Genomic DNA, 24103 nt, shown 5'->3' with positions numbered 1-24103 from the left:
GCCCACCAGCAGAAACAGGTGAGTGGAGAACCCTTAACATTTCTAAGAACGTTCTAAGTATGAAGCATCCCTACATTTAATCAGCTATTTTAATGTGCATATAGTAATGGAGAAAAAAAAAGCACAGCATTCCTTAATATACACATGCGTAAGATGCAACTAAATCAAAATCACAAACCCTAGACTAAGGAGCAGGTTGTGAGGTATGCACACATTCCAGTGTTACAAAAAACTCTGACACCTTCAAGCCAAAGACTAACTGCCTTCAGTGGAAATCCAGGGCAGACTGGTAGAGGTTTTCAGTAGCTGATCTATACCAATGAATCACCTTTTCCTCACCACAGGTCATTATAGGATCAACATAGCAATGAAATGTCTCTAAAACTCATTGAGATAACCTAAGCTAAGAGGAAGCCAACAAAACTTCTGGCTCAGCAACGCCAAACCGAGTGTGACCTTGACTCAAGCAGCTTCAAACTAGATTAAGAGAAGGACTGAGTGAGGTATAGGCACAACTGTTAGGAGAAGTCCTGGTCAGGAGGCATAATCAGCCCAAATTTTTATTTTTTGAGACAAGGTTTTGCTATGTAGCCCAGGCTGGCCTTGAGCCTCTGCCTTCTGAGTGCTAGAACAATAGGCACATACTAGCAAGCCCAGTCGAGGAGTACATTATCTAATAAGAACTCACAATCTGAAGAGTTAAGGACATGCAAGAAATCCTCACTAAATCTGCACAGTCCAACACAGTAGCCACATGTGGCTGACCTGAAACGTGGTGAGTCTCAATTAAGATGTAAGCCACAGCTGGTGGACACAGCTCGGTTGGTCCAGAGCTTATCTAATATGCAGGATTCCTAGAACCAGCTGCATGTGGCATGTCTACAATCCCAGCACTTGGGAGGCAGAGGGAAGAGAGTAAGAGGTGTAGGGTCATACTCAGCTACATAGTTTAAGGCTAACCTGGGCTATATAAGACACTAGAGAGGTGGGTGGAGGAGGACAGACATTGAATTCCAAAGACTTAGATGAGAGAAAAAAGTAGGAAACAGCTCATCAACCACCTTGTACTGACACATATTGAAATAATGTTTAGGTACATTGAGTTAAATGAACTGTGTAGTTAAAATGTAAAGAAAACAAAACAAAAAGTCACTGCCGGTACAACCAAACAGATCAGCAGGCACAATTGTTCCAGTAGATTTTTATATATATATATATAACAATTCAGATAAAAGAAAAATTTTAATAAAAATCATACTTTACAACAAAGAAAAACTAACTCTACAAATGAGAAACAGGCAAGCTGCCCGGTTTTTTCCATGACTTTCAGGAGCTAAGCTCAATCCTGGCTACATTGCTCAAGATTAATCAACTACAGATGGGAGTCTTACAACAGGGAAACGGGGGGAACACAGCTTTTTGCCCCGAGTAAACGAGACTGTATGCTTCAAACGCAGTGGACCCAGAGGGCACTTAAATCACATTCTTAAGTGGTTTAGTACCATTTCCCCAAGCCCCTAGAGAACAAGAGGTACCTTCGTTGAATAAACAAACTGATCAATGAACTTCCCATCTCCTGTCGCGTTCTGAAGAGCAAACACTTGTTCAATTTTCACAACTGGAGACATATTACACTTCTGCAAATCTAGGCTCCCTTTGTGCATTGTGATGGAGGCCGGTAAGGACTTCCTCGCGGCCGCTGTTTTCCAGGCTATTTTAACAGGAGGGGGCTCTTCCTCTTCCACACTCGTGTGCCGCCTCTGGCTCTGTCTCCGAAGGTCAGTACTTGACTGTGAGGAGGCCACCCCCCCAGCATTGGTCTGTTCTGGCTGACTATTGAGCACAGATCTTGGTCTTCGAGGTTTCTTAACTTCGGTCTTGGAGGTAACGTTCTTCTTTGCTTGGGATGCAGCCTCTTCTGGCTGCTTGTCAATGTAGATGAAAGTGTACTGTTCCACTCTCTCTTCCCGAGTCATCTTCAAAGCCTTCTCCGCATGCGCAATGCCAATGTCCCACTGGGCGCGTTCTCTCTGAGGCCGGGGTTTCCGAATCTTTATAAAAAATATACAGGCATTAGATGAAATTTTGGAGATCTTTTTTAGTCCAACAGGCACATTAAAACCGACATGTATTTTCCAGGCACTCTGCCATTTTTTTTCAAGTACACATAAATACTTTCAGATTCTCCAGACAGATAAATGGAATGTGCTGATCCCTCATCATTAATAAACTATTATTACTGCTGGGTGGTGGTGGCACACTCCTTTAATCCAGCACTTCAGAGGCAGAGACAGATGGATCTCTGTGAGTTCGAGGCCAGACTGGTCTACAAAGTGAGTTCGAGGACAGCCAAGGCTACACAGAGAAACCCTGTCTTAAAAAAACAAAAAAAAAAAAAAAAAAAAAAAAAAAAAAAAAAAAAAAAAAAAACCAAAAAAAAAAACTCCAAAAACAAAAAACAAAAAAATAAATAAGCAAGCACTCAAGCTAGTATTACTACATTAAATGTCATGAAGATCTGTTCTTTTACCTACATTTCTTTTGTGGATCACTCTGCTGACGAACACCCCAAAGAGGAGTTGTCCTTCCACATTATATTTACTCAACAGTAATAATGGAAAAGAAGAAAGACTATAGAAATGACTTGTTTTCAGGGGCCAATAAACACTAACATTAAACATGCCACTGCCAAGCTGCTATTTCCTCCACAGGTAGGCAAGGAAGTCAGGCACTGTGGGGATCTCGGCAAAGCTTGCTGCCTGCCCACGTTTGCAGATGTGGGCCAGACTATGCCAATAAGCAAACATGGATAATAGACTGAGAGACAGGAGAAAACCCAAGGAAGCAACAAAACCAAGAAAAGCATGTGTTGGGGGATGGGGCGGTGATGACTGAACCCTGAATCCCTTTCCACAGTGGTGGGGCAGAAAGTCGGGTGGGCAGGAGGGGAAGAAAGCTTTGAGCGAGAGTGTGTGAGGTGAGCAGGAAAGTTAGCGGAAAGTGATGAGCACAGCATCTAAGAGCTGCTGAGACGGGCCCTGAGGTGGCTCGGCAGGTGGAGGCTCTCGTCTCCAAGCCTCACTAACATCCCTGCGACCCACATGGCAGGAGGAGGAAACAACTGCCCCAGGTTTCCCTCTGACCTCCACATCCACACCGTGTGAACTATACATGTGTACACAAAAGACATATAACAACAGGGCCAGGCACGGTGGCACACACCGTCAATCCCAGGACTCAGGAAGCACAGAAACGCAGGTCTGTGGGAGTTTAAGGCCAGCCTGGTCTACGAAGCAAATTCTAGGCCATGCAGAGTTAATCAGTGAGACCCTATCTCAAAAAAACAACAAATTCAGTAATAATAAAAATTTTTTTAGGAGTCAGACTATGAGATGCTATAGTATACACTAAAATGTCCATGACTAAATCTTTAAAATATATAAGGCTGATAAAATCAATTAAAATCCTCTTTATGTACTGAAATTTGCTTAGGCCCAGCACTTGGGAGACAGAGGCAGAGGCAGAGGCAGATTTCCAAGCGTTTGACGCCAGCCTGGTAGTTTCAGGACATAGGGAGTTTCGGGACAGCCAAAGATACAAAGGGAGACCCTGCCTGGGAAAGCCACTCCCTCCCTCCAAAGACCAGAAGACCAGAGTTTGATTCCCAGTGCCACAGCAGGCCGGCAGCACACACCTGCCTCCTAGTCCAGCTCCAAAGCATCCATGTTGATGGACTCTGTTTTTTGTTTTAATATAAAGAAAGAGGAGGAGGAGGAGGAAGAGAAGAAGATGAGGAGAGAAGAATTTTTTAAAAGCCTGTGATAAAAGTTGGTGTTTTTGTTGTTGGTGGTTAAAACTCTGGATTTGAACCCAGAGACTCGCCTGTTCTTGCCTCCTAAATGCTGGGATTAAAGGCACGTGACATCACTCCTAGCCAAAATGTAGCTTTTAAAAGTATAAAAATTAGAAATTTCTGAATTATAAGAGGCCTACTTTAATTTCATGATATACTTGAAAAAAAATCATCTTTATGAAACCCAGCACTAGATACAAAGAATATGTGCAAATAACATAATTAAAACATAACCAAGCTGGGCTGGAGAACGCTCGGAGTTGGAGCACTGATGCTCTTCTAGAGTCCTGAGTTCAATTCCAGCACCACATGGTGCTCACAACCACTTAATGAGATCTGGCACCTCTCCTGTCTACATAATAAATAAATAAATCTTAAAAAAAAAAAAAAAAAAAAAAAAACCAAGCTAAAAAGATAAGTAAAAGAATCAACCAGACATACTGAGAATTCATTTCCAAAGTCTATACCCCACCACTTCAAACGCACTAACATCCCCTAACTCTTGTTCTAGTCCCTGGCTCTCTAACTCTTGTGGCCTAAGACGGACCAGTAACTGAAGCCTTCTGTGTCTTAGTTTCCTGATCTGAAGAAAAGAAAAAGACCTTACTGGGGGTTTTATGATGATTTAAATAAGTACATCAACACTTTCAACACGACTTCCTTCACAGAACATACAAGATAAACTTTTCATCTGGCTTGGTTTTGGTTTTTGAGATAGTTTCATTGTGTAGACGAAGCTGACTTTAATCTGGACCCTCCTTCGTTAGCCTCCCAAATGCTGCCATTACAGAGCCACAGCTGCTGCCTCTAATCAAGTATTTTTAAATCTTTGATAAAATAACTTTGTTAACAGAATAAGGAAGAATTAAGGGAAGACGGTAATACAGAAAAATTACTTTAAAGTCTTAGCAAAATAAATATCACTAATGCCTACTGGGTTTGTGCAGGTCACTTCACAACAGCTTATAAAGTTGGTCTTGTTTTCTGAGACAGGATCCCATGTATCCCAGGCTAGCCCTAAACTCTATGTAGCAAAACTTCAAGTTCTGATCCTCCTGCCTCTACTGGAATGCAGCCAGGCCCAGTTTCTATGGTACCAGTGACCTAACCCAGGGCTTTATGCATGCTGGCAGAACTCTACTGGATGAGTTACAGCCTCAGAAAACAGTTCTGACAGTTTTTAATAGTACTATAATGTTACATGACACACACAATTATTTGTTTATTTCTTATGTTTTTTGAGACAGGGCCTCACTATGAAGCTCTGAATGGCTTGGAACTTGCTGTATAGACCAGGCTGGCCTCAAACTTTGAAGTGCTACTTCTGCCTCACTAATGAGTGCTTGGATGATGGGCACACACCACTCTGACGAGTTGTAAATGTGTTAATGTGTTAATGCACAGTGGAGGTAGAGTAGAGTTGAGCAGCAGACTGCTTGTCTGTCATGGGAAAGACCCTGGCTTCCATCTCCAATGGAACAAAGAAAACAAAGCCCACATATGGGCTGTCAGTTACCTTTTGTTTTTCAGAGTGATTGCTGGCTTGTTTGGTTGCCTCGGCTAGTAACTCTTCATACTGTTCGTGACCTTTATACTCCCGTACCCGTTTCTCATGAACCCATGCCCTCTCTGGCTGGTTGCTAAAAAACTGGACATGATATTCCCGGGCACCTGTAAGTAAAAATTCATATTAATTATGCTAGGACATAAAAATCCACATATAATTTGCCAAAGGGATCTTGAAACACAGTTTTCTCAGCATTTTTTCCATTAAAACTTGGACATTTAAAATTGCCCAGACACTCAGTAACCTCATAACTTTAATGGCTACTATAAAATCATTCCACATGATTAAAATCAGGGTGGCAAGTTTTAAGAGAAAGAAATGTGAAATTCTGTTAATCACCCCATTTATTACTTTGATTACATAATTTATTCTTTACTTGTCTCTAATATTTTTTACAAACTGGAATATAAGTACACAATGTTTCCTTCCAAAATGTACCTGTTTCCTTGGCCTTTTAAGAGCCAAGTACTGATGAGATCATTTTTCTAGCTATATAAACATAGATTGTTTTAGGGGAACTGTGACCTTTATGGCACTGTCGTAATAATATTGTGGATTTCTCCTTTACACTTCAGACACAAAAGCAACAGCACATAAAATGTCTGGCATCATGACACAAATACTGCATCGAACTCCACCCAGCTGCGGGTGCTTCACCACCACACACTGACACTTTTTTAAAAAGGATAGTTTATGTGATATCCTTAATAAATCAGCAAAAATGATTAACTGCCCTACATTTCAGCCTTAAATCTATGCCTCTTTAATACTCCGTGAGATAAGAAAACAAGAAATGAATGAGATACTTCTGCATCCTGGACAGTGAAGGCTGCTGCCTTGAGGGGAGCATTAATTATGGTCATTTGGTGACAAGATGGAATATCACAGTCACTAGAAAATGTGCCTTTCTGCTGCTATTCAGACATGAGCAGGTGGCAGGTGTCTCTCAAGAATGAACTTCTACTTCAAGGAAAACAGCATTATTTGTTATCAATAATACAGTTTGACCTTTCAGATCATTATTAGAATTCTGGGAAACCTGCCTTTGCCTCTTTGAGTCTGCTTACTTCCCCAAATCAAAGAACTCTTGAAAAAGTAAGTGGTGATTGAGAAGAATATCTAGCTAGGCAACAGGTGGTTCTCTTTTACTCTAAGGCTGGCATGGTCTACAGAGAGTTCCAGGACAGCCAAGGCTCCAGAGAGAGACTCTGTCTCAAAAAGAAAGGAGGAAGAGGAGGAGGAAGAAAGGAGGAAGGAAGGAAGAAGGAAGAGGAGAAGAAAAGCTACAAACTAATGTGTCAACTTATAAGAGATCTACATGACTCACTAAAACAAGAAATTCATTCATTCATTAATTCATTCATTCATTCATTCATGTATTGAGACAGGGTTTCTCTGTGTAGCTCTGGCTGTCCTGGAACTCACTCTGTAGACCAGGCTGGCCTCAAACTCACAGATCCGCCTGCCTCTGCTTCTTGAGTGCTGGGACTAAAGGTATGTGCCACCACCACCTGGCAAAGAATCGTTTTTAAAAAACAAACATTAAAAAAAAAAGATGCCGGGCCGTGGTGCCACACGCCTTTAATCCCAGCACTCAGGAGGCAGAGGAATGTGGATCTCTAGGAGTTTGAGGCCAGCCTGGTCTACAGAGTGAGTTCCAGGACAGGCTCCAAAACTACACAGAGAAACCCTGTCTCAAAAACCAAAAACAAACAAAAAGACTAGGGATGCAGCTCAATGTCAGAGCACGTATAGGGGACCTTGGGATCAATCCCCAGCTTTTCTCACCCACAAATCTAAGAAGCAAGAGCAAAAATAAAGTAGATCCTGAAGACATGAAAAGTCAAGAAGCAAACCCGTGTCTCTGCACAACTGACTAAAGCTTCTACACTTCCTGTCAAAGGTGCATCACACAAGGAATGAATGTTTTATATATGAGAAATAATTCAGGGCTGAGAGACGGCCACGTGAAGAGTACACCCTGCGCTTCCAGAACACTGGCGTCTGTCCCCAGCACCCACATCAGCTGGCTCATCACTACCTGTAACTCCAGCTCCAAGGGGAATCTTGTACCTCTAACCGTGGTGGCCACCTGTACTCAGGGGCGCATACCCACACCCCAAATTTGGAAATAATTTTTAAAAAATCGATTTCAAAGTAGAGGCTGGAAAGATGGCAAAGCAGTTAAGAGTATGTTGCTCTTGCAGAGAATTAGGGCTCTGTTTTCAACACCACGTGGCAGCTCACAACCATCTGTATGTAACTCCATAGATGCAATACTCTTTTTCTGGCATCCTCAAGCACCAGGCACACATATGGTACATATACATACATGCAGGCAAAACACTCATACACATAAATATTTTTAAGCAAAATGATGTAAAGCTAAAACTATGTACTTTTATAACTTTAAAAATGTTGCTAAGCCAGGTACACACCTCTGGTGCACACCTTTGATTCCAGCACTCAGGAGGCTCAGGCAGGTGGATCTCTGTGAGTTCGAGGCCAGCCTGGTCTACAGAGTGAGTTCCAGGATAGCCATCCTACACAGAGAAACCCTGTCTACAAAACAAACAAATTTAAAAACTAGTAATAAACAAACAGATAATAAAACTATTGCTAGTGTTAAAGCAAGCATGGGAAGGCCGCTGGGGGGCGCGTGCCTTTAACCCCAGCACTCAGGAAGCAGAGGCTGACAAGTCTCTGTGAGTTACGGGCTAGCCTGGGCTACAGAATGAATTCTGGGCCAGTAAAGGCTGCATAATGAGAGCCTGTCACAAGAAGGGAGGAAGGGAGAGGGGAGGGAGAGAGGATGCGGGATGGAAGGGAAGAGAAAGCACGCGTGAGGGATGAGGCTGAGGAAGGAGAGATGGCTCAGCAGACAGGCACACTTGCTGCACAAGCATGAGGAGCTGAGTCATATCCTCAGCCCCCTGGAGGAAATCCAGGCAACGCCTCCTGTGCCTGTAGCTCAGGGCTGCAGGAAATGGAGACAGGATTGGTGGGGCTCTGTGGCCATCAGATAAGCTCCAGCTTCAGGGAGAGATCCTGACTCAAAAGGAGTCAGGTGGAGAGTGACTGACCCCACGTCCTCCTCCAGCGTGTGCGTGCACAGGTAAACACACTTACACGCACACAGAGGACACGTGCAGGTGTTCTAGGAGGCTCGGGAAGCCTGACGACTCAGGTTCCAGGTCAGCCTAGGCAACACAGTGCGGCACTTCAAAAACAAAATCAACCTCCTCCCCAGGAAAAACCCTGCTATCAAAGACCTTCGTTTACCTGTTTGTTAATTATAAATATGTGGAGAGAAAAAGAATTACCTCCAATTTTTCAAATTTTCCTTTTATTTTACAAATACAGTGTGTGTGGGTGTTTGGCCTGCATGTATGTCATGAGTGCCTGGTGTTCAAGGAGGCCCGAAGAGGACATGAGAACCCTTGGAACTGGATTAAAGATGGTGTGTGGGTGCTAGGAATTGACCTGGGTCCTTCAGAAGAGCAGCCAGTGCTCTTAACTGCTGAACCTTCTCTCTAGCCTCCCTCAAATTTTAATAGTATTTACACAGATGTAAGAAGAGATGATGGACACCTGTTGGTTTCTGACATCGTACTCAGAGTTTTGCCCTTCCCCAATTAATATACAGTATTTTAAAAATATTAAAAGCATTTAATTTAAACTTAAAATGAGAACTAAATGAAGATACAATTTAAAATGGAAATGTGGCCTAAAATTCTTTCAACATACTCTCGCAAGGAGTTATCTATCTATCTATCTATCTATCTATCTATCTATCTATCTATCTATCTATCTGTTTTTCGAGACAGGGTTTCTCTGTGTAACCTTGGCTGTCTTAAACTTGTTTTGTAGACCAGGCTGGCCTCAAACTCACAGAGATCCACCCGTCTCTGCCTCATGAGTGCTGGGATTAAAGGCGTGCGCCACCACTGTGCAAGGAGTTATTATTATTAAAGTGCAAAACTACGTTGTCCAGTGCTAACAATGTGAATAATAACAACTGTAAGCCAGTGGCTACTACATACAGTCAGGAATAACTGTACAAAGTAGCTTAGATACAGAGCAGCACAGAGTGCTCACAGGAATCATGCACACAACAAAATTAGTCTTGGTTTTCAGAGAAACAGTGAGAAATCTACTTTATTTAAAACTGAACTACATGGCTGTAACAGGATACTATTTGGCAATAAACAGTGATAAAGTACTGAAACATGTTAGAACATGGATAAACTCCTAAACCATACTAAGTGAAAGAAGCCACCAGACTGGCAAAGACAGAAGATTCTGCTGACAGCTTAGCCTCCAGGGGGACAGGAGGGAATTCCAGTGATAGCTATTAGATGTAAGATTTCTCTTTTGGGGGGTGGGGTGATAAAACTCTTAAATTAGATTGTGGTGATAGTAGCACAACTCAGAATGGACTTTTTAAAATCACTACATTCTAGGCTGGAGGGTGGTGGTGGCGGCGGCGGCGGCGGCGGCGGCGGCGGCGGCGGCGGCGGCGGCGCACGCCTTTAATCCCAGTAATTGGGAAACAGAAGCAGGTGGATTTCTGAGTTTGAGGCCAGCCTGGTCTACAGAGTGAGTTCCAGGACAGTCAGTGCTACACAGAGAAACCCTGTCAGCAAAACAAAAACAAACAAAACAAAACAAATCACTAAATTCTGACATTTAAATAAAAAGGTAAAATTGAGTCAGGCTTGGTGGTACACACCTTTAATCCCAGCACTTGGGAGACACAGGCAGGCAGTTCTAAGCCAGCCTGGTCTATGCAGGGAGTTCCAGGCCAGACAGAGCTACATAGTGAGATCCTGCCTCAAATAAATAAACAAAAATAAGCAAATAAATGATTAAGTTTTATACTACAGGAATATTTCAATAAAGCGATCAGGTTTTAAAAGATTAAAGACAAAAGAACATTTATGGTTTTAATGAAAACATGAATGATTTTTAAATTCCATTCTCAGCTCACTAAGAGTAATATAAACACAGTTTCTAGCACTAAAGTAGAAAACTGCCTAGGAGCATCTGACTAGCAGATGAATTAGTGAATTAAACGTGACCGCTCCTGAGGCTGCAGACGTGGCTCTAGTGGTGAATGCACTGCTTCCCAGAAGGCCCAAGTTCAGTTCCCAAGACTCTTCAGGAAGCTCACAACTGCCTGGAGCTTTAGCTCCAGGGGATATGAGCCTCCAAGGGCAACGGCACGCATGTGCACATACCCAACCCCCGACTCACACACACAAGAATTCAAAATTGAAAAAAATAAATCTTAAAAAGAAAAATGTAAAAGCTCCTTATATGATCTCAAGGTTGCTTTCTTGAAAGGAGAGAACTGAAGAGCCATGACTCTCATGGTCCCATTTTGAAAGCTCTCAGGGTCTAGATATGGATAGGGATTGTTTTATTTCAGAAGATTTAGTCTCTTGAGTAATCCTGCCCTGTTCTTCTCCATTTAGTTATTAGAGTTCCAAGATACTTCACATACTCTGACCTAACACTCTTCCCTATTACCGCCTCTGAGTTAAGACAGCCTGGCTTCAACTGCTGAGAGCTGTAGAGCAAGGGTTATAATAGATGGTTTTGAGATGACTTCTCTGAGACATAGGATACACCTCATTGTATCTGCTGTGAGCATCACAGAAGAAAATGCTCAGTCGGTCAGTAACAGATGTAGCTCAGTTAGTAAAGTGTTTGCCTAGCATGCAAAGGCCCTGGGCCCCTTCCCAGGACCCATTAAAGCAGGTGCAGAGGCAAATGACTGTAATCCCAGCAGAAGGCAGAGGCAGGAGAATCCAAAGTTTTATGTCATCCTCAGCTACATAGCAAGTCTGAGGCCAGCCTAGGCCACATGAGACCATGCCTCCAAAAGAAACAAAGAAATAAAAAACCTTAAGAAAATACATAGCAGAATCACCTAATACAGTACCTTGTACAAAACTAGGCAAATAGCAGTGTTCATGTTTTTCATTCCTGCCCAAATCTACTCTCCCAGCTTTTGATGGGCACACACTGTCAAAATGGACGATGGGAAGCCACACCACCTCCTATACATAGGCAGGCTCTTGCTAAGTGTCACCAATAGGGTGAAACCCCCAATCTTATTTGCTAGATTTAAACAGATACGTTTTTCTTCAAGAAGGAAGTCTGATGTAAAAGAATAAGATGCAAAATTGTCACAGTTAACAAAGAACTCAACACACAACAAAGGTGAGTTCACAAAGCAAGTACCCTGAAATTAAGTTACAAGCCAAAATGTCTTTGAACTAAGCAAGTCACTTCCAGGTGGGAGAATCTTAGGAAGCCACTACAAATGTTTTGGTCAAAACCAAGCATTGCCAGGCGGTGGTGGCGCCCGCCTTTAATCCTAGCACTTGGGAGGCAGAGGCAGGCGGATCTTTGTAAATTCGAGGCCAGCCTGGTCTACAGAGTAAGATCCAGGAAAGACGCAAAGCTACACAGAGAAACCCTCTTGGAAAACAAACAAACAAACAAAAAACAAGAAATACAAAACAAAATCCCAAACATCATGTTTGGACAAAGTACACACAGAATGTAACTTTTCTTAATTTGAACATTCCGAAGCTAAGATTACCTATTATAAGTAGATCCAAGCTATCCTCCCATGTTCTATCAAATCCATAAGGCTTTCCCAGTATAGTTAGAGTCATGAATGAAACAGAAGAGGATGAAAGCACCGATCGAAATTTAATATTATGAAAAGCACTTGTCTGGGTGACAGTGATTCCCAGAGGAACCCATAGTGAGCTAATGACCAATCCAGTTAGGCATGGTGAGATAAGACTGTAATCCCTGAACTCAGAATTATGAGGAGAAGGAGGAGCTTGGGAACAGCCTGGACTCTACAGAGTAAGCCCCTGTATTAAAACAAAATAAAACACAGCATAGCTCCAAAAAAAGGCTTAGCTTATACATTAAACTCACATAAAATATCCAACCACTTACTAATAGGCTTTTATTTTTAGATGCAATATGAAAGCCAGTAAGATTAGTCTTCAAAACAAGGAGGCACGAGAGAAATGAGAAGCAAACCCGGAGATGGCACGAGGCCTCAGGCCCGTGACCCTGGCTCCTCAGAAGGCTGAGGTGAAAAGCCCGCAGCTCACAAGCCTGCCTGGACTACACAGCGAGCTCCAGGCTGGCCCGGGCCATTTAGTGAGACCCTACTGTGGCTCACATTTCCAGGTTTTCGTCCAACACAGCAGGGCAGTCAGAGCAGCAGGCTTTGGAGAGCTGTTCCATTACAACCACAGTCGAGAACAGAAAACAGTGAACTAATTAATGCATGTGGTGCCTGGGTCACATTCTCCAGTTCTGTTTTGGGTTTGTTTATTTATTTACTTAATTTATTTTTGAGGCAGAGTCTTGCTATGTAGCTCTGTAGCCTGGAATTTACTGAAAGATCTGCCTACATCTACTTCCACAGTGCTACCACACCACGACCCACTTTGACTTTTTTTTTTCAAAGAAACTAAACAAAACATCCACTCATTTATTCATTCATTGGGGTAGTGGTTGCACAGAGGTCAGAGGACATCTTTCCAAAGAGTTGGTTCTCTCCTTCTATTGTATGGGTTCTGAGGATCTAACTCAGGTTAGCAGGCTTGGCAGTAACTTAACTTGGTAAGTTAACACTCTTGACCACTGAGGCACATCACTGGCTGACGTTTCCCCCCCCCCATATAATCATGGATACCATGCCCAGGACTGACACTACACACATCTCTTCTCACATCAGCTAATGTAATTAAGATAATTCCTCAGATATTTTCAGAGGTTCACCTCTCTGTTGACCAAAAAACCTTTTTAATAAATTAATAAAAGGTCTGTGGATGAGGAGGCTGGAGAGATGGCTCAGTGGTTAAGAGTACACAATGCCCTTATAGAGGACCCAGGTTTGGTTCCCTGCACCTCCATCAGGCAGCTCTCAACTGCTGTAACTCCAGCTCTGAGGGGTCTAATATCCTCTTCTGGCCTGTGGGGGTAACACGGTGCACATATCCCAGCACACACACATGATTGAAAATAAAAAGAAATCTAAAACAACCAACAAAAAACAATGGGGGGGGGGGTGGTATTAAAACTCGGTAGTAGAATGCTCACCTAGTGCATGCAAAGCCCTCATTTCAATTCCTAGTCCTGGGGATCTGATGCCTCCTCTGGCCTCTGTGGCACCAACACACACACACACACACACACACACACACACACACACACACACACACACACACGTTTTTTAGAGTTATTATAAGGGCTGGGTGTGATGACACACGCCTTTCCTAGCACTTAGAAGGTAGAGGTAGGCACCTCTCTCTGAGTTCCAGGCCAGCCTGAACTACATAGCCAGTTCCAGACTAGCCAGGGCTACATAGTAAGAAAATAAAGACATTAGTTACAAAAGTTCTCTGCCAGTATAAAACAACCATAATTATTTCACTTATCACTAAAAAATGAGAAACCCCTGAGGAGCAGAGGCAGGAGGATTGTTGGATGGTTGGAGACATACGACCCTGTATCAAAAACACATAACAATAATAAACAAAAATTTGAAAAAGATTCATATTTTTATGTCAGATAATACATATGCATATTCTTACATTCACATACAACGCTGTTCACTTTTCTTTATTGCAAACTTGTTACTTAGTATCTATTTATTACTTTTCTTACCTCTTGTGTTAATTTTGGTATGGACCTCAAGCTGGGGGTCACTTGAAACCATACAAGGCCACCAAGGATAGGTTCCCACCTTGGACCAAACAAGATCACCAACCTGGAACTTAACACCAGTGGACGCTTCTGTTGTTGGAACAGAAGACAGTATTGGCTGAACCTACAGGAAAAGGTCACAAATCTCCATCAGAAGAGAAAGAAAGAGGGGGAGGGGAATGAAAAGGAGAGGAGAGGGAGGGAAGGAGGGAGGGAGGGAGGAAGGAAGGGAGGGAAGGAGGGAGGAGGGCACAAACTCTGAGTAAAGCACACCCACAGCTTACAGGGCTGGGGAGATGGCTCCGTGAGTACAGTGCTGGTCCCTCCAGCATGGCTCCAGCATGTGGAGCTGAGTCAGAATCCCCAGGACCCATATAAAGGAGGTGTGCTAGCGTGCACGCAAAGTCCCAGTGTTCCTGAGGAGATGAACGGTGGAGAAAGAACACTCTCCACAAGTTCATGGGCCAGCTGCCTGGCAAACACAGGACAAACAACAAAGAAACCCTATCTGCAACAAGGTGGAAGGACGCTGTCCTCTGACCTCCGAGCTGGAAACTGTGGCACACACACAACCATACTCACACACATGAACACACACAAGGTGCCTCCAATGTAAAAATTATCTTCCATTATATTCTTCTTTATCTATAACTAGCAAAAAAAAAAAAAAAAAAAAAAGACAGACAGGAAGGAAGGAAGGAAGGAAGGAAGGAAGGAAGGAAGGAAGGAAGGAAGGAAGGAAGGAAACGAAAAAGAAAATGAAGAAAAAGTAATAAGCCCATTCCAAGTACTGAAAACAAAACTACTGGTTTCTGTGGCCAAATTAATGATGAAGCATTTTGAGAGTTCAATGAAAAAAAAAATGATCATGGTTTTTATAAGGAAAATGATTCATAGAAACTTGGGAAATATCTATTCCAGTGCGATTTCTAACATAAAGATGGCCAGGGCACTGTAATGCGCACTGCAAAGAACCTGCACTGTGCTGTTACCTCATTTGTTGCTGTTTTAACATTTATTTATTTTACTTCATGTGCATGAGTATTTTGCCTGCATTTGAGCAACATATGCATATATGTAACATGTATGCTTAATGCCTCTGGAGGTCAGAAGAGAGTGTTAGATCCTCTGGAACTGGAGCTACCATGTGGGTGCTGGGAAGTGAATCTGGGTCCTGGGGAAGAGCAACCAGAGCTCCTAACTGCTAAGCCATCTCTCCAGCCCCGCCATCTCTTCCTGACATCGTACCTGGTCCCTGTATTCAACAAGCCACTCACCGGGACGGCTTCTTTGATCACTGGCTCTTCTCTTGGTTTTTCTGGTGCGGTGTCCACCCTCTCATTTGGTCTCTAGGCAGAAAAATGTAGGGACAGAATAAAGCGGCAGGAAACTAGCAACTGTGGTGTATGAACAGAATCAGAGAAAACTAAACGGTATGGAGCGTGAGGGAAACACCACTGACGTGAGGAGTGAGATTATTTGTGCAGTACACGCCGGACGCTGGTGCTAACACTTTCTAAACCACAGCTAGAACTCACCTCTGACTTTATCACCAAACAATACTGTTCTAAGCAAACTGGCTTTGTCCCCTTTAAAACCTGATCTCTTCTCCCACCCGCTCCCACCCCAGTTACTCTGTCTGACGTGTAGGGGGTCAGAAGACAACCTGGGCGTCCATTCTCTCCTTCCACCTTTATATGGGGGCCAGGGTCTGGACACAGGTCACCAGGCTTACTCAGAAAGCATCGTTACCCAATGAGAGCTCACCAGCCTGACCGGTTTTCTTTTTTAAATTTAACAGACTACAGGAAAAACAGGGCACTGAAACTGCTCATAAGGTGTATCCTGGAATCTTTCTGGAAACGGCGGTGGTAATGTATAATGGAGAGCCTTACATTTTCAGACTCCTGTCCAGTATATTTTCTAGAACTGTTGCTGAAAAGGCGCTGAGGAGAAAAACGGTTAAGTGTGAAGATCTGCCAACATCCTGCTTATAAAAGCAACCCGGCGAGACGACGTAGACGGGGCTGGAAACAGTTCAGCAGTTAGCAGCACCTGCAGCTCCCAGCACCCACATCTGGAGGCTCACAACTACCTGGAACTCCAGCTCCAGGGGAGCCAAGGCCTCTGACCTCTGAGGGCACTCATGTGCACATGCCTGTATAGACACACACACAAGCATAATTCAATACATGACTAAGTTGTTTTTAAAATGTACTTATATAAAAATAAAATTGGAAGTCAGGCAGTGGTGGTGCACACCTTTAATTCTAGCACTTGGGAGGCAGAGGCTGGTGGATTTCTGTGAGTTCAAGGCCAGCCTGGTCTACAGAGTGAGTTCTAGGACAGGCACCAAAGCTACACAGAGAAACTCTGTCTCAAAAAACCAAACAAATAAAATTGGTTAAATTATGGTATAAAGGCAACATCTACATTATCTACCTACCAATATATACATTATATATACATATATATGCACAAATATGCATGTGATGTGAAAGCAGGAGATGGGTATTTGTTGGAAGAAAGGGGACCATCAAGACAGGGGTGAGGTATCAGGAAAGGGTAGTACTTATGCAAGTATGAATGAGGAATGACATATGAAAATGTCATAATGCAACCTACTATTTTGTACATTAACTAAAATATTAATTTAAAATAAAGGAATCTAAAAGTTCAATGTATAAACTATTATATTACTTTTAAAATCATGAGTCCCTGAAATACATTCTTTTTAAAGTGAACTTTAGAAAACTGGAGACATGGCTCTTTGGTTAAAAGCACTGGCTGCTCTTGCAGAGGACCTGGGCTCGGTTCCCAGAACCCACGTGGAGGCTCACGGCATCCACAACTCCAGTTCCAGGGAATCCAATGCCTTTTTCTGACCTCTCGAAGCACCAAAGCATACACATGGTAGAGAGACCTACATGCAGGCAAAACACTGGTCAACATAAACAATCGAACAATCGAACTTTTTTGAAATAGTGAGCTTTTGGCTAGCAGGATGGTAGCGGCACTTGCCGCCACACCTGGTAAGCTGAGTTCAATAGCTGGAACCCGTGAGGTGAGGACAGCCTTGATTCCTTCCGACTCTTCACCGAGCTCCACGTGTACACCATGGCAGACCACACACCCAGCACCACAAACAGAAGTAAGTGTCTAAGTTGGGTCTAGTGTTGTGCACTTGTAACACCAGATACTTGGGAGCTGAGGCAGGAGGACAGCTGGGGCTGAGGACAGCAGAATGACAGAATTTTTGTCTTTAAAAAAGGGGCGGGGAGATAGTGTAGAACTGACTCCCCTAAGCTGTACTCTGACCCCCTACATAGACACACATATTAATACTGATAAACAAGAAATGTTACAGGCAGGTTAGATGATGCAGTCCTGTAGTGGCGTGCTTGCCAGAACATAGATGAGGTACCGGGTTCATTTCCTACAGGCTTAAAGAAAACAAGGAGTTGCTACAAGGCAATTTGGAACTAGCTACCAAAGTCTAAAATACATTTACTCTTCAATTCAGAAGTTACATTTCAGGAACGAATCCTACAGAAACACAAAAAATAAAAAATTTAACCAGAAGGATGATAATTATAGTGTTAATTCATGGCATTAATCCACACATCTATCAACATCTTCAAACATTTTACTAAAAAAAAAAAAATCAATGTGTACCTGAAAAAGATCTGACGCAATTTAAGACAAATGTATTAACAGTAATTATCTGTTTTGACAATGAGATTAGGGAAATACTAAAAGAAAACCTACTTTTGTATTGTTTGCATTTTCTGTAAAAAGCAAATTTTCTCAGGAGACAGAGGCAGGCTACCCAGGGCTAATGAGACTATGTCTTAAAAATAAATAGGCCGGGCGGTGGTGGCGCACGCCTTTAATCTCAGCACTGGGGAGGCAGAGCCAGGTGGATCTCTGTGCGATCGAGGCCAGCCTGGTCTCCAAAGCGAGTTCCAGGAAAGGTGCAAAGCTACACAGAGAAACCCTGTCTTGAAAAACCAAAAATAAATAAATAAATAAATAAACAAACAAACAGATGATAAACAGACAAATAAATAATTCTATGAAGTAAAAGGTTTGTTTTTATTAGTTCGTCTGTTTTTGGTCTCTCTATGTAGTCCTGGCTGTCCTGGAACTCACTAATGTAGACCAGGCTAGCCTCAAATTCACAGAGAACCAACTGCCAGGTCCCAAGTGCTAGAAAGAATTAAAGGTGTGTATTACCATGCCTTTTACTTTCTTCCTTTTTTTCTTTTTTTTGTTTAATTTCTTTTCAGAGGATACAATTCAGATGGCTTAAATAAAGTCATATGCTGATGTGGCGCTGACCTCAAGGCTTCTCTGAGAAAGAAGGTTATAATCTGAGACACAAAGGAAGAGGAGCTGGCTTAGGAGGAAGTGGAGAAAGAAAACACCAGGAAGAAGCAAGTGGGTACAATGGTTAGAACAGGAGCAGCTCCCAAAGGCTCATGTTTGAATGCTTGATTTCCAGGATTTGATGTGTAGCACCCACATGGCAGTTCATAAATGTCTGTAACTCCAATTCCAGGGGTCGACACCCTTTTCTGATCTCTGCAGGCACCAAACACGTAACATAGTGCAGACATACATGCAGGCAAAACACCTATGCACACTAACATAACTAATTAATTAGTTAATTTCTTAAAAAAAAAAAAAAAGGCACACCTACTGAAGAGGCTTAGGCAGACATGTACTAAGTCATTTTTGTTTAAAAGATGCCATGTAGACAGCGTTCTGGAAGGAAGCAGGAGGGGAGCAGAATGCTTGACTAGGACCGTGCAGTCATCCAGGACAAGGCGGTGGTGACCTCGGACAGGACAAGCTCTGGTAGATGCTTCTGCGGTGCTCCTGAGCACACGTGAGGAGTAAAGAGGACGGGGCGCACACCTTTAATCCCAGATCTCGGAGGCAGACGCGGTGGATCTCTGTGAGTTCGAGGCCAGCCTGGTCTACAAAGCAAGTTGTAGGACAGCCAGGGCTGTTACACAGAGAAACCCTGTCTGGAAAAAACAAAAAGACAAACCCCAGAATTCCTCCCTGATCTAATGCCTCCACTTCTAGCTGTGTCCTCAGATAGCAAGCAGAGTCTCAGAGAGCTGTGTCTACAGCCGCGTTCGTACAGTGCCACTCCAAACAGCTAAGACATGGACTTGACACACACAAAGTAAATAGGTAAAATAGGTAAATTCTGGTAGAATTGAAGCTCTAATAACATTAGCTAAATAAATTTCAAAGATATAAGCAAAACCATATTCCCCCAAAGAGCAAAAAAAATACTGCTCACAGTAATGAGGAGAAAAAAGGAAGCTGGATAGATAGATGGCTGAGTGGACAAGATAACTTGCTATGCAAATGTAAGGACCTCAGTTCAGATCCCAGCGTTTATACCTCGAACCTCAACACTGTGAGGAGCGGAGACAGGGGAATTGCTGGGGCTTGCTGCCGGCACAGCTCCAGGCACAAAGAGACCCTACCCCAAGGGCGAGGTAGACCGTGATAGAGAGGGAGACCCAGCATTCTCCTTAAGCCTCCTACTGCCCTACATGCATCAAATAGGCACATGCATCTGCACATACACATGTACATGTACTACATACACTGACCACACACACATAGACACAGAACACACACACACGAACAAAGGAAAAAATTTACAGGGGATAAAGTGTGCCTTTTTCTTTTACTGTCTGAGTAACCAAGTTTATTGTTTTTTAAGTGTGTACAAGAAGAACATTTTGCATATGAACATTTTTCAAGAGCAAAAGGGCATGTACTAATGGCCCACACCCCAAAGGGCATGTACTAATGGCCCACACCCCACTCTTGTTCCATCACCACGGGGACTCCCCAGCCTGCCTGGAACTTTGTAAATGTTCCTGCCTGAAGGTAAGTGCTGTGATCTTAAACCAGCTCCACCATACAAGGCACCTAGACTAATAGAGCAGAATGCAAGTTCAGGAACTAAACGGACTGTTTAACCTGGCTTCTTTATCTGGGAGGGGTTTTCATTTACTTTTTGTTTGTGTTGGGTTTTTTGTTGTTCTGTTGGTTTTGAAGACAGGGTCTCATGTAGCCCAGGTTAACCTCAAACTCACTATATAGCCAAGGATAACTCTGAATTTGTGATCCTCCTGCTTCTACTTCCTAAGTGCTGGGATTATAAGCCCGAACCATCAGGATATGTTTTTAACAAACTTTATCAAAAAGTGTAGCCTAATAAATACAGTTAATATCACCCTACTTGCCAGATTCTTTGTTTTTTTTTTTTTTTTTTTTTTGTTTTTTTTTTTTTTTTTTTTGTTTTTTGAGATAGGGTTTCTCTGTGTAGTTTTGCTGCCTGTCCTGGATCTTGCTCTGTAGACCAGGCTGGCCTCGAACTCACGGAGATCTGCCTGGCTCTTTCTCCCAAGTGCTGGGACTAAAGGCGTACGCCAACCACTGCCCAGCGCCAGATTCTTTATAGCCAAAGTAAGTCAGGCCAGCACAGCAGTTCTCAGAAACTAATAAGCTAAAACCCAAATCCAAATCTACTCCATTTTTGTGATTCTCCCAAGCATTGTGTATCGATCTCTCTTCACTATCGGTCTCGACAAGGCATGTCACAATGGGGCTGGGAATGCTGCTCAGTGATACAGCCCGTGCCTATCCTGTGCAAAGCTCGACCAAAAAGAAATGCTGCAGTGAGCCTGTCTGGGTCCCCATTTATTCATCTACTCAACACAAAGTCAGAATGAGACATATGGAAGGTGGTTCTGTGGAGGGTATTTGTTAGACGACATCAAGAACTCATGAGGGGGGTGGAGGGATGGCTCAGTGGTTAAGAACATTTGCTGCAGGGCTGGAGAGATGGCTCAGAGGTTAAGAGCACTGACTGCTCTTCCAGAGGTCCTGAGTTCAATTCCCAGCAACCACATGGTGGCTCACAACCATCTGTAATGAGATCTGGTGCCCTCCTCTGGCCTGCAGACATACAGGCTGTATACATAATAAATCAATAAATCTTTAAAAATGTTAAGAACATTTGGGCTCTTCCAGAGAACTCAAGTTCAATTCCCAACAACCAGAGCAAGTGGTTCCCACCAGCCTGCAACCCTTAACTCCAGGAGCCCCGGCCTCCTGAAGCCTCCCTGGGTTCCTGTCTGCGCATGCGCACACAACATGATGACGGGAGGGGGTGGGGGGGACAGGGACAGCTCAGAAGACAAAGGCAGTCGCTGCCACGCCTGACAAGCGAGTTCAACTCTTGGGAGGAGCAACATGGTGAAAGAGGAGCACCTACTCCCCCAAGTTACCCTCTGACCTCCACACACGTACTACAGCATGCATGTGCATGCACACACAGACACAAACAGCATTTTAGAGAGCACTGCAGTGCATGCTAATTTTAAAAACCAATCAGAGGAAGAAAGAGGGGCAGTGGTTGGAGAGAGAGAGTAAAGCAGTTAAAGCACTGGCTGCTCCTCCAGGGGGCCTGGGCTTGAGTCCCAGCACCCACATGGTAGCTCATTACTGCAACTTCAGGTCCAGGGAATCCAGTGTCCTGTCTGTCTCCACAGCTACTGCATTCATGTGGTACACAGACATACATGCAGGCAAAACACCCAGACACTTAAAAATTTTTAAAGGAAGCATTTCATTCTAAAGCCTTCATTCTTACAGATGTAGACTATGACACCAGACTCAATTCTATTTCTTTCGTAACATGTGACATCCTTTAAACCTTTGTGTGTGGGGTGTGTACATATATATACATATATGCACATAAATGAACTGGAAGAGAAGCACTATGAGATGTCCTTTGCTTTGCACTCAGTCACACCTTCAATTCTTAGAACAGTGCCAGAAACATGATATTCAATCAACATGTGTTAAATGAGTAAGAAAATGACAGAAAAATAGGAAAATACGTGAAGTACCTACTTTACCACTCACCCCCCTGCTGGGGGGGAGGCGGGGAATCAATTACATTTGAATCATATGAAATAATAGGATCCAGCTGCCCAAGAAATGTTCAATTAACAAGTAATCTTTCTTTAAACCAAAGAATAAATTAACTTATTCAGATATATAAAATATGAAAGCAAATAACTGTCACAAAATAAGCATTAGTTCCTTCCTAAATGCATATCTAGGAAACATCTGTAGTTTATACCACAAACTCTTCATTCAAGTTAGAACTGATCTATTACACACTTACTATTACTTATCGCCATGAAACTTCACAATCAAATCTCAGACAGTAAAATAACCTACCAGAGCTGGGCATGGTATCTAATGCCTTTGGATTAAAAACCAAATAAAAAATAAACAAATAAACAACAACAACAAAAATCCACCAGTACACATGGGCTTTTATAAAAACTCCACCTAAAGTCCTAATCAGCGTGTTTGTGTAATCTGACTTTTATTTATTTATTTATTTATTTATTTATTTATTTATTTATTTATTTATGTTTTTCGAGACAGGGTTTCTCTGTGTAGCTTTGTGCCTTTCCTGGATCTTGCTTTGGAGACCAGGCTGGCCTCGAACTCACAGAGATCCTCCTGGCTCTGCCTCCTGAGTGCTGGGATTAAAGGCGTGCCACCACCGCCTGGTTACTTTTTTATTTTTGAGACAGGGTCTCACTATGTCGTCCTGGCTGGCCTGGAACTGGCTATGTAGACCAGGCTAGCCTCACATTCACAGAGATGCACCTGTTCTGTGTCTGTCTCCATTTTCCAGGCACAACCCCGGGGAACGCCCTGACTGTAAAGAGCTCTTCCCCTTGTGCTTTGTTAGCAGCGAATGTGGGACACAAGTGTTGAACTACCCGTAAATCTGGCCCCAGGTAAACGAAATCCCAGCTCTCTCTGCCTTTTTTTCATCTCTTAAAACCAAGAGTTCGGTAGAAGCAAGTCAAGATACCTGAGCCCCTCGAGATAAGAAAATAAACAAGCCGGAGGCCGAGTAGACAGGTCTGAGTTGGAGGCTAGCCTGGTCTACAGAGAGGGTGCCAGGTCAGCCAGAAGCACCTTGCTAAGGATTACAGGAAAGGACTCACCAGAAATATACTTGAAGAGACAGACAAAGAAAAAGGTATCCAACCCCCAGGAAACAGGAAAGGGGCCTCACTCACACTCTCTTCCTCTGGCTCTAACTTGGGGGTCTTGTGTGGCCGGCGCTCTTCGGGTCCGGGCGCCTCGTGCCTGCTGCTCTTTTTCCTCTTCTCCTTCCTGCTCCCGTGCTTTGACTTCGTGTGCTCACTTGCCTGGACTTCATTTAAAAGGTCCCCACAAAGGGAGGACTCGAACAACTCCCTGCCATTCTGGATAGTTTTGGTTATTTTTAGTTTAATCTCAGGTGAGCCCGTCTTCTTTGGAATTACAGTTTGTGGTACCGAGGAGGAGGAGGAGGCGGCTGTGGAGGAGAAGGTTTTTCCAGACTTTCGTGTGGTCTTGTGTTTGGAATTTCTGATGGTAATAGTCAGCGGGGCTAAAGTTTCTAACTGCACCAAAGCCGTTGGCCGACCCATTGGGGTACTGGTTATATGGCGGGTATTTGGTCTGAGTGTCATACAAGCCGATCGATGGTGGGTAGCCATTGGTGAGTGGAGGAAGGTCTTCTGTTGTGGGTGGATACTGAAAACCTTGTTGCAAAGTAGCTTCGAAGGGTGTCTGGCCACCATCTTCAGCAATGTCACTGCTGTTATCAAAGGCATCCTCCTGGCGGATGTTGGCGGAGTCAATGAGTTGAGGTGGTTGCTGAATTGTGTTTCCCATGATCCCTTGCATGAAAGAGAAAGAGAAATCCATTGTTCTGCTCCAGCATCCTTAACTTTCCCTTTCTCTCATCGAGCCTAAAATTAGAAGAGGAAGATTAAAAAGTATTAAAATTCTAATAGTCAAGAAGCCAACCAATTGAT

General features: G+C 43.3%; 1 protein-coding gene across 1 annotated transcript in view; it reads right to left on the bottom strand.

Annotated features, from left to right (window-relative positions):
- Positions 1–24103, bottom strand: part of Nsd3 (nuclear receptor binding SET domain protein 3) — a 111027-nt gene that overhangs the window by 50026 nt on the left and 36898 nt on the right. Inside the window, 7 exon segments of the mRNA XM_028854832.2 lie at positions 1536–2051; positions 5370–5524; positions 14130–14292; positions 15446–15517; positions 23318–23580; positions 23583–23654; positions 23657–24037. Coding sequence (XP_028710665.1) covers positions 1536–2051; positions 5370–5524; positions 14130–14292; positions 15446–15517; positions 23318–23580; positions 23583–23654; positions 23657–23993 — 1578 coding nt within the window. The 5' untranslated portion in view covers positions 23994–24037.

Source organism: Peromyscus leucopus, chromosome 17 (genome assembly GCF_004664715.2).
Source record: "Peromyscus leucopus breed LL Stock chromosome 17, UCI_PerLeu_2.1, whole genome shotgun sequence".
NCBI classification, from domain to species: Eukaryota; Metazoa; Chordata; class Mammalia; order Rodentia; family Cricetidae; genus Peromyscus; species Peromyscus leucopus.
This window is presented reverse-complemented; position numbering and strand designations above follow the sequence as displayed.